The sequence below is a fragment of the Artemia sp. Qi Xiang Cuo genome, chromosome 16 (genome assembly GCF_049724085.1).
Source record: "Artemia sp. Qi Xiang Cuo chromosome 16, ASM4972408v1, whole genome shotgun sequence".
NCBI classification, from domain to species: domain Eukaryota; kingdom Metazoa; phylum Arthropoda; class Branchiopoda; order Anostraca; family Artemiidae; genus Artemia; species Artemia sp. Qi Xiang Cuo.
In genome coordinates, this window is record NC_142809.1 from 18,800,980 (window position 1) to 18,816,305 (window position 15,326).

The 15,326-nt window shown below is 37.9% G+C and overlaps 1 protein-coding gene across 1 annotated transcript in view; it reads left to right on the plus strand.

Annotated features, from left to right (window-relative positions):
- Positions 1-15,326, plus strand: part of serp (chitin deacetylase-like protein serp) — a 47,034-nt gene that overhangs the window by 9,623 nt on the left and 22,085 nt on the right. The window contains exons 3-4 of the mRNA XM_089102057.1: positions 4,896-5,041; positions 14,435-14,587. Coding sequence (XP_088958183.1) covers positions 4,896-5,041; positions 14,435-14,587 — 299 coding nt within the window. The remainder of the gene's footprint in view (positions 1-4,895; positions 5,042-14,434; positions 14,588-15,326) is intronic.

A 15,326-nucleotide genomic window follows, 5' to 3' on the forward strand; every position in this document is an offset into this window, starting at 1 on the left:
TTGTGTGAATATGTATCCAACGTGGGGAGCAGCTCAACCTTCATTATAGAAATATTTTGAGTACAAAATAATAGATCACCTTCATGCGCTCAACTGCACAGAGGTGATAGGGTCGGAGCATCTCCTAGTAGCAAAATTTATCCAATGAAATATCGGCGCAAATTTTTAATTTTGATCTATAAACTTCCTTTGGGGATTTTAGCCTCAACCTCATATTATCACAAAAATGGTTGCCAACTAGCGTAATAAGCTGGGGGGGGGGCTTCAGAGTTATTACTGGTATGGTCTCCATAAAGATACACGCTTAATTATGGGCCCTTTTCTCTATTTCCGACTCATCTGACGTCCCACTAAAAGTTGATGTATTTTTTTCAATTCTGCATCTGATTCGAAAGGCAATCTTCAAGTTATAATTTTGACATTCTTCCTCTTGACATTCTTGGCTTCCTTTTGACATTCTCCTCTCATCCTCCTTAAATACTCGTCAGCCAAAATAAAGAGGAAAAATCACATACATATCCGTATGCCGTCCTCCCCGTTCATGGCTCCTGATAGTGACCAGTAGTGCTAATCAAAGCTGTTTTCAAGCACTCCTATCTATAAGTGTTAGCTCGTTTGAATTATCGCCTGAACGATGTCTTGATTCCAACAAAGAGAAAGCTGCTGAGAAGGAGAGATGAGTGGATGCACATGTAGCAGAAAGTCAATGACATTACATTTCAATCTTGCCTTTAATGGTAGCATTCAGTTTTTAACGGTGCTACAGCCTGCTCGACTGGCCCCGTTCTGGACTTTCTGGAGTGGTTCCAAGTGAATCATATCTTTAACGAGCCTTGATTAACAACATCTAAATGAATTATTGCAGAATGCGCTAGAAAACGGATCAAAAATTGTCGCATTGAAAATATAACGTTTAATGCGCGAAAATACACAAACAACTAATCAAAAAAAATAAAGCAAATTTGTAATAGACCGAAAAAAGTCACACCTCTAAGGTGCTTTAGAGAAAACACCAGTTGGGGACTTCTGAAGAATGATAAAATGCCCCCAAAACCTTGGCCCGAGTATTTTAAACAACAAGATTTCATGGATAGCAGCTACTTCACCATATACAAGGCGATTCAGCTCCTGGGCTTGATGACATTTCTATGAATATGTTCAAAAGATTCACAATCAGTTTTTTTTACCTTTTTCATGGTTGGGGTGTTTGCCACAAGCTAGTAAAGAACGAGCCCCATAGTAACCGAAAATTTAAAACACGGTTTGAAAAAAAAACTCGTCCGGAGAATTGCCATTTGAAGTTGATTCAGGAATGGTAGCTACTATTTCGATAAATCTGAATGATAAAAGTTCATTACAAGAAGAAATTTATGGGAATTTTGAAAAATATCCTGAAACCCCACACAAATCTGTCAGATCGAAATGAAAATTGCACTGTTGAAGTCACTATAGCCGTATAAACCTTATAGTCCCCCATTTTGAAGCAACAAGGAAAGTAACTTTTTCGCAAGGGAAGCAGTGATGTATGCAGTGTAAGCAGTGCATGGGAAGCAGTGATGTCTTTTTTTTCTTTCACCGCTAGTGGGGTGCTGAAACATCCTAGAGAGATGCTTAAGGGCTCAATTGAAAGGCAATTGCTGTATCTAGTACCTTTCGTAAGGTACAAAAGGTAATATTAAAGTTTAATGCAATTTTTTTTTATGAAAAACTGAATCTTCACATAATGATGTAACACATTAATATTTTAACCGAGATTTTGCAAAGCTGCTTCTTTGAAGTATGACGTCATATTTGAGTGACTCATCTGCCTGATTCTCTGTGGTTCGTTCTTTACCAGGTTCTAGTGACGAAACAGGCGTAGGTTTTATCCTGTGTGATATATATTTTGAATCTTAGAACCATCTCTACTAGGTTCTGACAATCATGAAATTCGTATCATTATTTAACCTCATAATTTTAAAAAGGGAGTGGTCAACGGACTGAGAGTCTCCACTTTTTGTCCCATTTTATAAGAATATCGACAGGGAAAAGGAAATTTATATGTGACTTTTGCTGGTGATTTTGTTGTGTTATTTAATCTTTTTTCTTGGCCGACCAATCCTTCATGTACAAGTTTTATTATCGAAGCACTCACTTATTGAAAGCTTTTGTGTGAAAGTAATTAGAAAGAGATTATCACTTTCTTTCTTTTTTCTTTGAAAAAGGGTATAGGGCACGGATGTGTGAAATTGGGCCTTTACCCAAATTATTTGCCATGTTTATTCATTATTTTAATGAATTTCCGGTAGAGATCTCTTGATTAAGAAACCTCAATTTGTAGCTGCTACAATTTGCAGATTATATTTTATTATTGGCAATAACATATAATGATATACACTCTTTTGAATCTCGTCGAAAATTACCTGCGGGAGAAAAAACTGAATACGAATCTCATGAACAAGGATGTATCCAGGATACGCACTGGGGGGTAATTTTTTTCAGATGGTGTTTTACACTCAACATTTCAAAAATGCATCAAAATTTGTTTATATGCATTATTGTCACGTTCTTACGAGTTCTAATTTTTTTTTTTGGGGGGGGGGGGAATCAAACCTAGTAACTCCTCCCCCTGCATACGGCATGGGTCATAAAGTTTCAAGTCGTAATTTTATCACCTTTGACTCCTTCCTACGGTTTGTATCGAATGGAAAAATGCTGAAAATGGTTGAAAAAGCCAAATAAACTGCTACATGACCCGAAATTCGATCCTTGTGATAAAGTCTTGTGAAAGAGTCTCCGTAATAATCGAAACAAGAAGAAGACAAGCCTAATATTTAGGCATTTCTTATAAAATTTTCTATAAAATATTTAGGCTTTTTTTTAGTTTTTAATATTTAGGTTTTTTTTTCATATAATGTACATAACATAATATTTAGGCCTCGTCGTTTGTCAGAATGGAAAACGGTTGTCTTATCGTAGCAGTTGCACAGAAAGCCAGAAACCCAATGTTTGGGATTTACAGAAGCTCATTGTCATCGCAAATAAGCTCAATTTCCAAAAACAGATATCCAACACCAAAGTTATGTGTATTTTATATTACAGCTCGAAAATAACAGCCGGTAGAGCAACTAGAAGATGTTAAACTTTGTCATTAACGAGTTTTAGGGCTGAAAAATAACACGTATTCACTAGTATGAAAAGGAGATCCTGGACCTCCAAACAGTGGCGTAATTTCGTTAAAATCCTGGGTGGGGGGTATAGTTGGAGCCAATTTTCCCAAATCAAGTGAAAGTGACAGTCAAAACTGAAAAATGACTCATATATTACCATAAAGGCAAAGCTTTACTAAGAAAACTGACGTGTCTCTCTAGATACTTGAATTATACAGACTTATCTTAATGCCATTTGATACATGTTTAGTAGCCGGCCAACACAATAGAAGTGACGTTTCGTTAATGCTAATGAAATAAAACAAAGTATGATAAAAATATAATAGTGTAGAAACAAATTTGGGCTATATATTTGCACATTAGGAGGGGGGGGGGTAAAGCATAGCATATATTAAATACTTAACCTAACCTAGGTACCTTTTTTCGCCCCTTCGATCCCCAAAAACTGAAGTTTAAATCTTTGTCAGGGAGTGATCAATACCTCACTAGGCAGTGAAAACCTGTTTTCATATAGCATCTTTGAGATTCCGATGCGGTCTGTCTCGCGTGTTTACTGGATACTAAATAAGTACCGACATAATAGTTTATAAACAAATTCGGGCTATATATTTGCACATTAGGGGGGGGGGGGTAAAGCATAGCATATATTAAATACGTAACCTAACCTAGGTACGTTTTTTTGCCCCTTCAACTCCAAAAAATTAAAGTTTAAACTTTTTGACGGAGTGAGCAATGCCTCACTAGGCAGAGGAAACCTGTTTTTCAATAGTATTTTTAAGATTCTATAGGGCCTATGCGGTTATTGTTGCTTGTATTAATGCTAACCGATAAGTACCGGACGATTTGATAATAAGAGAAATTCCAATAGTCAGGGTTAGCTGTCTGAGATTGGGAGGGAGGGATCATGATTTGGGCCCTTTTCGCCTGCCGTGTATCGGTGTCTGCAGTTTTCTCGTGTAATGGGTCCTGTTTGTGTTAACAGGGAAGTATGTGTAGTGTATTTTTGTTTTCCAATGTTTCTTATTCAACTTTCCAACACAAGCTATGGTTATTATTACATACATTTGTTATCTTTTATTTCCGCTTTTTATTATTTTTGCGCATCGTTTCCTTATATTTCTATTAATTGGGATTGTTCTCTGTTCCCTCCCATTAAGCACGAACGTGACATGCCATCGTTCACGGAAATGTATAAATTTTTGTCTATCTTCCCTTAATACATGTCAACCCTGACTGTCTTACCACCACTTATTTGCACCAACAAATCCATTTTTATTATAGTTTCAAAAAAGTCTTTCCTTTTTGGACACGGCTTTGTACTGTGTTGGCCTCCTGCAGCTTTGTGCTCTGATGAGTTACTAGTTATACAATAAACATTACTTGACCTTAATGTCACTTCCCCGTTTTAATTCTGATCTTCAAAGCCACGTTAGTCCCTTTTGGTCTCGAGCCGAATGGGATATTCGATGGTTTTGGGCACTTGAAGACAGATCACCTGAGGAGGAAGCCATCTTCCTCCATCTTCTCAGATGGAGGAAGCCATCAATAATTACCAATTCTCAGATGGCAATTATTATATATTCCCTAATTTCCAATGATGAAGTAAAAATTGATGAATAGGATGACCGCAAGAAAAGCAACGCCTTTTGCATTGTTATTGATAGGGTTGCTGACTCTTGATAACCAAGGCCTCCTATGATCCTAAGAAGCATTTCGTACAAATACTTCAATAGGTTATATTTTCAGATACACCAGCACCAAGACAAAATGAAATTGCTGACGAAGAAGCTGTCGAGAGGGAGCTTTGTCGAGGCAAAGGAGCAGGGGAGTGGTTCAGACTAGTAGGCGGTGATGGAGATAACTGTCGTGACGTCATTCAGTGTACTACCTCAGTAAGTATACCTCTTATCTCCTGTGGGATCATTTTAAACCAGTGGTCCTCACACTGATGTTTATTTTAGAGAAAGCACAACATTTGCAGGGATGGCGTAGATTTTGTGAGAACCCAAATGCTGACGAAATATAAAAAAATTTATTGCATCAATTTGCAAAAGTTTGGGGAGATAGGGAAAACGGATTTTTTACTGTCTATGGGTGGAGGTAAAATTTCTTCAGTTTTTCAATGTAAAATACGAAAATGACATTTTTTTATAAAAATACCCTCAAAAAAGAACTTTGCAAGCTCTAGGTGGGGGGGGGGAATCTAGGAAGGGGGACAGCCAGCCCCCCTCCCCTTTGTGCCCCTAATTGTTGCCACGGATTTCTTACTAAAGCTTTGTATGTTAAATTTCCAAATAATTCACCTATTTTTTTCAAGTCGAGTCCCCCTTATTCATGACAAAAATGCATGGGTACTGATTTGATCTTTATTTCGGGGAATTTTGTTATGAACGTTACAATATTAATCAACCGAGCTGTTTCCTGGGTGGCTTATTTAATGTTCAAGTGTTTCTAATTAACCTTGCCTTTGTCATATACAAAATTAGATATAGTTGTTAAGATTAAACAGTACATGAATTCAAGCCGGAAGCTTCAACTCTGCTATCTGTTCTGTTATTGACATAAGATAAGTTTTTGAAAATCTGACAAGATTTTGCAAGATATTGCGAATAATGTTTGTAAAAGGCAGCTAATTAAACAAGAAGTCGTGTTCATTTTTTAGAGGTAACTTTCAATCACTTATTTAATTTAGTATTTTCAGTTTAATCTATGTAATACTACTAACAAGTCACAGGAGCACCAAGCCGCCTGGGGCCAACGCAGCAGCACCTCTTTCAGCTCGATCTATTCAAAGCTTTCCTCTTTATCCCTTCATAAGAAGTTCCAATTTGCTTTAAATACTTTCTTACGAACTCTTCCCATAACATTCGGGGACAAACTGCTTTTCGTTTGTCCCTAGATGAATCAAACAGTTCGTGGTAACGAACTGTAAGTAAGGAGCGACCCGGCTCAATGGTAACCGAAACTCTAGAAAACGGGTTTTTGATACCAATAGATACATCAAAAGAATCAGATTTCATTGCTAATTTCAAATATATAAGTTTCATCAAGTCTAGTCCTACCCATCAAAAGTCACGCGCCTGATAAAATTTGGCTGATTTTAGAAAAAAGGGGGAAAGACCCCCTAAAAGTTATAGAACCTTAATGAAAATCACACCATCAAATTCAGCATATTAGAGAACCCTACTGTAGAGGTTTCAAGCTCGTATCTACAAAAATGTGGAATTTTGTATTTTTTGCCAGAAGAAAGATCACGGATGCGTGTTTTTTTTTTTTTCCTGGGGTAATTGTATCGACCCAGTGGTCCTAGAATAGATATATAGATAGATAGAGAGATATTTATTGCAACAAAAGCCTTTTCGGGCCATGGCAAAATAACAAAACAAAAATAAATACAAAAAAAAAACACACAATAAATTACTCACAATTCATCAAAAAAGTTTCTCTATGTGCCATACCCACTCTAACAAATTTACCCAACCTTATAAAATCATCAAAATTTCTACTTTTAAAAAATTTTTCAAGCCAATCCACCCCTCCAAAATCTGTTGAAAACACTTCCCCCCTCAAATTTCTTAACTCCTGGCATGTACCCATAAAATGGATAAGATCTTCCTCCTCTCCACACATAGGACACTGGTAAGGACCATTTTTAATCCTATAATTCCCAATATATTTCCTCCTTTCTCCAATACCCAAAAAATTACCATGAACCGAAATTACCCATCTTAAATCCTCACTACTCATCCCCGCTTTAAAGTAAACTTCCTCCCCCCAAACCTCTTTTGCCAGCCCATACAGCCCCAGGGACGCCGAGGATGATTTCTGATCCTGCCACCTTTGAATTTCCTGCTCTATTAGTCTATCCTTTACTTTATTTGCAACTAGCCCCACTTCCACACCTAGCCCCTTCCCCTCATTCCAATACTCACTAAAACCACATCTATCAATAGTCTCTTTAACCCGGTTTGGCCAAGAACTTTTTCTGCCATCTACTAGCATCTCCTCATATGCATTCTTTACTAGCCTCCTACTAGGCAGATTTATAATCCTTCCCCAATAATTTACTATCCGCACTAACCTTCCCACCCTTAATGATAACAAACCTAAATCACCTTTTAATACTACATGATTAAACTTATCACTAACCCCCATTAACCGCTTAAAATACATCAACTTTAACCTGTCTACCTTATCAGCCTTCTCCATACCCCACACCTCTGCTGCAAAAGACATTACGGAAGCTAGCTTAGTCTGGAATATCCTTTTTTGAAGCCTAAGGTCTGTCAGGCCTACTTTCAAAACACTACTCTTTAAAACTAGCCATATAGCCCTAAGACCTTTACTAGCTACATAATCAATTTGCCCTTTCCACCTACCATTTGAAGTAAACTTGCATCCTAAATAAACAAAATCTTTAACTACTTTAAGCACTTCTTCTCCTACACTAAACCTTTCCTCTATATTTCCATGTTGTCGAAATACCATAACTACTGACTTTGTGACATTTAGGACCAAACGCTTCTCATCTAGGTATGAGGACACCATTCCTAGCAGTTTTTGAAGGTCAGGCCCATCTTTAGCCACCAATACTATATCATCCGCAAATAACAGAGCGAACACCTGTATTGCAGACAGATTTAGAGTTGGGGCTCCCTGCCCTACCATATATTCTTCCATATCATTAAGATACAGGGAAAACAACCTAGGTGAAATTGTACAACCTTGTTTAACCCCTAACCTACTGACAATTGCCCTAGAGTAAGACTTTCCTACCTTAAATACCATTCTAACAACCAAATACATTTTAACAACCAATCCTACAAAACGTCTAGGCAGCCCTAACTTTATAAGTCCTTCTATTAAAAAATCTCGTGAAACTTCATCGATCACACCTCGCAGGTCCAAAAAAGCTGCGTATAGCCTACCATCCCTTTTCCTCATCTACTTCCTAATAAGCCCATACAAAATAAATATCTGATCGACCCCACTATATTCCTCTCGAAACCCTGCCTGAATTTCTATTAACTTATTTGATTCTTTAAGCCAACTATCTAATCTAGCCACTAAAACTTTACAAAATAATTTACTAAGGCTATTTCCTAAATGAATCGCTCTATAGTTCTTATGCAATGCTCGGTCTCCCTTTTTAAAAAGTGGTAAAACTGTTGAAATATTCCACTGTTGAGGCCAAACCAACTTGCTAAGGATACTTGAAAATAACGTTGTTAACAAAGGCAACAAATATACCCTAGACCACTTCCAGAGCCTTGTTGGGATGCCATCAACTCCTGGTGCTGAGGTCCCTGTCATCTTCTTTAGCGAATTCCATATTTCCTCACCTGTGAAAGGCTGCAGTAGTTTGTAATCTTTTTCCTTTAGAGGGAATTCCGCAAGGTTTTCGCCGACCACCCACCGACTCAGGCTATCCGTTTCCTCTCTTTCTGTCATCTTGCTTTCGATGAATTTTGGCCAACTTTCCGCCGGCGGGATACTCGTCTTGTCAGAATCGCTTGTAACTGATTTTTTTATTATTATCCAGAACTCATTCTTATTACTATTCCTAAATTCTCTTTTCATTCTCTCTGCTTCTTCCTCTTTGAATTTATACTTCTTCACTTTTAACAGTTTCTTATATTCTTTTTTTTGGCTTTTATACATATTATAAAGATATTCACTATCCTCATATGAACAGTGTCTCAGTAGCTCCAATGTTTGCACCAACTCTGATTTTTTCTATACGCATTCACCATAAAAAAAAACCATTTAACTTCCGTGGTTGTTTCTGAGCTGTAGTAACACCTACTTCATAAAAACTATCAATTAATACCTTTAACAACTCTTCTATTTGTCCTTCATTTGTCAATATTTCTCCCTTCTCTAGTCCTGCCTGAAATTCATCTCCCAACAGCTTAACTATAACCATCTCTTCTTCCTTTGATTCTAGCCTCAATAGATCTTTAACTTCTAATCCTTCTTCTAATACCTTGCTCCTAAAACTCCCCCAATGACCTCTTTAATGCCCTCTTTTTTAACACTTTCAAAGACAACCTTATCGGCAGGTGATCAGAACCCAAAACCGGGACCACCCCTAAACAAGCACAATCCGGCCAAAGAGACTTATTTACAACTATGTAATCTACTACACTTGGATACTTCCCAAAAAAGCAAGTAAACTCTCCCCGCTCTTTATCCTCCCCGATCCTCCCGTTAACTATAATTAAATTTTCCTTACCACAAATTTCCAAAAGCTTACTTCCCAACCTATTTTTTCGGTGATGGTCCTTACTAGTCCTTGGAGGGATCTCATCCATTTCTTCATCACCCATTCCATCACGACGAGAATCCGAGTGGGTATGGTCTTCAAATTGGCAAAACCATGGCTCTTGCAACTCCCCAGTGTATGCATTGAAATCTCCTAAAAGAAAAAAGCCATCGGCAGGAAACTTCGTCAAAAAAATGTGCAACTCTTTGAAATATCTCCCATGTATCCTCTTCTGAAAAAGAACTACTTTCTGGAGGGATATACACAGAACAAAACACATGACTTCTTTTCCTCCGTGAAATTCTTACCCAAACTAAGTTACAAGACTCACTTTTTAGCCGGATCACATCATTAGATGACAAAAAAACATCTGAAACAAACAACGATACACCTCCATAATAACGACAATTTCTCGACATTTTACGATTTGCACTAAAACAACTATAACGCTTAACTATAATATTTTCTCCAGACCATGTTTCTACAAGAGAAATAACTTGAGGACTACAAGCTTCAACCAGGTCCTTAAACTTATTTTGCGTGAACCCTTGTATGTTCCAATGTGACACATTTAATAGAGAATTTTCACCATGGCCCAAATTTCCCTATACCGCCTCATTTCCCATCGTCGGTTCTTGCTGTCTTGGGCGGAAAAATTTTTTTGGTACTATCGCCCTCTTAGCGTCATCATCACCCGAGTTTACTCTGACACTATACTCTGCGGGTCTTGGGCGGTTTACCCTCATTGGTTCGTTGTTATCAGGACTAATAATTTCCGCATTCGAGCGTTTCGCGGGATTACGCTGCTTTAGTGCTGGGATAGCCTGCGATCCCCCTGGAGCTGGGGTTTTTGTTAAAGATATCACCAAATTAAGATCTTCTTTTCCCATTCTAGTGGTTACAAAACCAAAAGATACAACCGTTGCCGAAGATTCAGATCTAGTCCTAGCATTAGACGGATATGCCAAGCTACCGTCGTCTTCAGGCGACATGTTGCTATAGATTTCCCGACCGACCATGCCCATGTCTGGCGGTGGCGCCGAGTGTGAACTATTCTGGGGGGAGGGGGTTCAGCTTGGTTTCTACTAGGAGGGTTTACACTGTCATGAGCGGTGTTACGTTTTTGTTCTTCAACAAGGCCGCTTGTGTAATTATACATGAAAACCTGGTTACCGATGAACAACTTAAGTCCTCGTAATTTCACATCAACAAAACCCTCAGTCTTTGTATCTTCTAAAGTCTCTTTTAGTTTTTTTCTGGCAATTAACTCACGTTCCGTGTAATCAGGACTAATTGATAATCCCAACCTTCGCAAAAGAAAACCTGATTTTAATACATAGTCCCGCCCGGCAACACTTGCAAATTTGATCACTACAGGACGGACCCTCATTGAACTTTTAAGTCTGAAAGCGTCACGCACATCAAAAAGACGGAGATTTAAATTCGGAATTCCCGCATTCAAAGCACTGACAACATCTTCCAGAAGTGAGCGCCCCCTTTGCTGCGGCGAAAAGTTATAAAGCACTACGTTTCCTCGCTTCGTGTCAGTTTATGAATACTGAATTTTTCTCAGTGCTAATCCAACTTCTTCCCGTACATTTGACACATCTCTGCGAACCGACTGCGATTCCCTTTGAATATTTTGGACTAACGACGCAACATTTTCAAATTTATTTCCAAACTCAGCCACATCCGACGTCATTGAATTGACCTGCCTTGACATCGGGTCAATAATATCCAACTTCAAATTAATTGCTTGAATTTGCGTTAATAATGCATTAATATTATCTTCCATTTTAAATCAGAAATGAAGATCAAAAATGAAAAAGACTTATCTTTACGTGAGGGCTGTGCCCCACGGGTGCTTCCGTATCCGGCCAAACTTGCAAGGCACATCCCAGCCTGAATTTCGCTCGGTTATAAAAACAGCATTTAACGAACGAATCCTAAAATCGTAATTCCACTTTCAGTCCAAAATTCAATTCAAAATTCAATAGTATAGTGGGAAAACTCATTGGAACGGAAATTAAAAGTTCTAGTGCCTTTTTTAAGTGACCCAAAAAAATGGAGGGTAACTAGGCCCGTTCCCACGCTCATTTTTATCCCAAAGTCACCTGATCAAAATTTTGAGATAGCCATTTTGTTCAGCATGGTTGAAAATATGATAATTATGTCCTTTAGGATGACTTAATCCCCTAAAGTCCCCGGGGGGAGGGCTGAAAGCTAAGAACTTTACCCAATTTTAACATATAGTATTGGTTATTAGGAAGTATACAGACGTTTTCAGGGGGGATTTTTTCTGGTAGTAGGGGGGTGGGTGGGTCGGGGGTTATGTGGGAGGATCTTTCTATGAAGGAAGTTTTCATGGGGGAAGGGACATTGCTATGAAGGGGGCGCCGGATTTCTCAGCATTATATAAAAAAAAGATCAGAAATTAAATATAAAAAAAAACAAGTTTTCCAACTGAAAATAAGGAGTAACATCAAAAGTTAAAACGAACAGAAAATATTGCGTGTATGATTGGGTTCACCCCCTAGTCAATACCTTGCTCTTTAAGCCAAAGAGTTTTTAGTACTTTCATAAGAGCTTTTTATTCTAAATAACGGCCTTTGTGATTAAGGGGTCATTTTTAAAGAATTGGAACAAAATTCGAACTTTAGCTTAAATAGCGATTTATTGACTTGGGGGCGAGCCCCCTGGTATACGTATTAAAAATATATAAATATAGAAATTCGTTACGTAAGTTAATTCTTAAGTTACGGATATCTACTACTATTAAAAACGTTCGTAAATAAAAGTAAACAAGTGTCGGGAAAGCCTTTAAACCAAAAAAAGTAAAATTAAGATGTAAATCTCGTTTTAATTATTCATGTAAGGTGAGTCATAATCAAAACCTGCATTAGTTCAAAAACGTTCAAAAATTATATAAAAAAAACAAGTTTTTTTAACTGAAAGTAAGGGAAGACGTTAAAACTTAAAACGAACACAAATTATTCCGTATATGAAAGGGGCTGTCCCCTCCTCAACGCCTCACTCTTTACGCTAAAGTTTGACTTTCTCACAACTCTTATTAAAAAAAAAAACTTTAGCGTAAAGAGCATGGCGTTGAGGAGCGGACAGCCCCTTTCATATACGGAATAATTTCTGTTCGTTTTAAGTTGTAACGTCGTTCCTTACTTTCAGTTAAAAAAAAATAGTTTTCTTTTTATTCAATGACCGAAAAGGACGATCTTTGGCAATCTGTTTTCTTCATTCGCAAATATGTCATAGCGATCTCATCACTTTTCTCATTATAGCCCTAGAAAGTGGGATAGAACCAATTTTTTGTACAGCTTACGGCTTGAAACAGGTTAATCAAACGAGTAACCAAAACTATCCGTACACAAATCCTTGGGGAAAATGTTAAACAAATCATCGTCTTCCGAAACGCACATGTTTCGGAACCATATTTGACCACTGTCGTCCCTGCAGCTTCCATCTGTGTAATGGTCATTTTAAACTATAACGGTGACAGAGAATCAATGCCAATAAATTAATAATGTGTGCTTTTCTCATTTTGTGTTCCTTCGGGATATAGTTTTAGCCACCTCGAACTGGTGGCTAAAAACTACACCTTTTCTCTATTACTAGTTCTTGCATGGGAATGCAACATAATAGAGAGAATAAACACAAAACTCCTGATAAGATTCCTATTACCTTGTAACTATCCTTATACTTGAAATATAACAGTCGAGGCCTTGCCTAGGACCCAACTGCTGGGTGAAGGCCATTCCATTATATGCTGGTAGGTTTTAAACCACCAAGGGAAAGGTCTTTTTTAGACATTTCGTACCTCAGAGAATCAGCTTTGTATATAATTTCTTGTGTTTTTTTTTTTGGGGGGGGGGGAGTCAACCTACGAAACCGTCAGATTTGATCGGAGCGTAAGCCAAGAATTTTACTTTGGGATTGACTAAAATAATGAATAGTCATACTGAAAACTTGGAATATTGCTAATTGAGTAAAACGCGTTTTCATAAGGCAGGAGTTGAGTTTACCTTGTTTTTCAGTTTCAAGCTTTTTTCACCACGTTGCAATATTTTTTGAATTCCTAGCCATTGGTTCAGCTTGATTGGGTCTGAGGTCCTTACTAATTTCTGTGTTAGGTTTTCAGGCGTGAAAATTATTGCGGTTTTATCTATTTCCTGATGTACAGTTATGCTTGATAAGCAGTCATTACGGTACGATAGTTTAGTCAACCTTGTAATACAGATTTTTGCCGCTTCAATCAACGCTTGAGTTTCTTTGCTCTGCCATAGTTTTGATTAATTGCTTTGTATAAAAATAAAATTGAAAAAACAAAAACGGTTGAGATACTTAAAAAAATCCAGAACCTGTTGAGACGCTTGCTGAGTTTGTTCCCCCTATTTACTCCTGAACACGGTAGGACAGGACCATCTTAACATAATTTCGTAGTACAACCCATGGTCCTATCCTGGACTTTTGTTGGGGGGGGGATTTCAATAGTGCATAAACAGTTTGTGACTACGGACATCTTTGTGTGTGTTCTTAAAAAATTGTCTTTGATGCGGTTGATCGTACAATCTCTTAAGGATGACTCACGCCAATATTATCTCTATTTGAGGGGGGGTATTGCGCAGCTTTTCCGTTCTTTGGTGGTTTTGTGCTGCGGAGAATTTTTCTTAGGTTGAGTTTATTGAGAAAAAATCACATTTACCCCACCCCGCCCTAGATTTTCTGAATTGCCATGGACGCAGGTCCAATCTTAGGCGCAAATGATAAGTTTTCATGAGGGAGGGCAGCGGTCAAAACGTTTAAAAAGTGTATTTTTAAGCACTATTTTTCATTTTGCTTTAGGTCGGTCCTTTGGAATATCCCCACCCCCTTTTCTATAGGTCTTCTGGTAATTTTTATTGCCTCAATTGGATTGACTACATCATAGCTTGAAGAATTTTCTATGAAGAAAATGCTTTTTCGTCTTCAGAATAGGTATTTTAATTTTTTTTTGTTTTTTCCAAAGGGATTGCAAGCTATTCGTTGCCCTGCTGGTCTTGCTTTTGACATCGAAAAGCAGACTTGCGATTGGAAGGACCAAGTAGGAAACTGTTTGAAGAAAGAAAAAGATAAGAAAGTCAAGCCTCTTCTTAACACAGATGAGCCAGTCTGTCAACAGGTAATCCTTAATATATTGCTTTAGAGTACTGAGACAATAACTAGAATGAATGAACGTTGTCCTTATATGTTTCCTTTAGTTTTATGTTTTTGGTAGTTTCAAGGCAGCCCTGCTACCGAAACGAATTCCTGTGTACGACTCTGTCTGGCACATCTGTCACAAATGGTTAACACTGTTTGCTGCTAGCACCTCCTAAATATAATCTACTGGGGTGTGTATTTATTCTAAGGCCATACTGGTCAGACATAAGGAACAAAACCATGAAAAAAGAAAGAATGCATGAAAAAAGCACGCGAAGCAAAACAAAGCAAGAACCACAAAAAACCATCGTGGTTTCAGCTTCAAACTTTGGCGTTGCATTTGTTTTATCTACGGTTTTTTATTTCATTACATTAAGATTGGACCTCCTTTCATTTTTTTGGTGGTTTTGGTGTTCCCCCGCTTATCATAGTCTGTTGTTCCATTATTTTTATTTTTCCTTGCAGTGAAAAGGACTTAGCGGTAGACTTTATTGAAACATTATTGAAGTGTCTTAAAACATTTTCAATGGCAATGTATTTTTTCGTTTTTTTCCTCAATGGGACTCAATTTTTTTTTCGTCTTGTATGGCGAATCTGCTTGAAAGAATCCACAGAAGTCTTCGACGGGCGGCCTCTCCCCCCCCCTCCCCTAGCGAAGCTGCCGGGCTTAACAAACCCTTTTTTTGCAGTATTCGTGACTGGGCTTGATAAATTGTGTT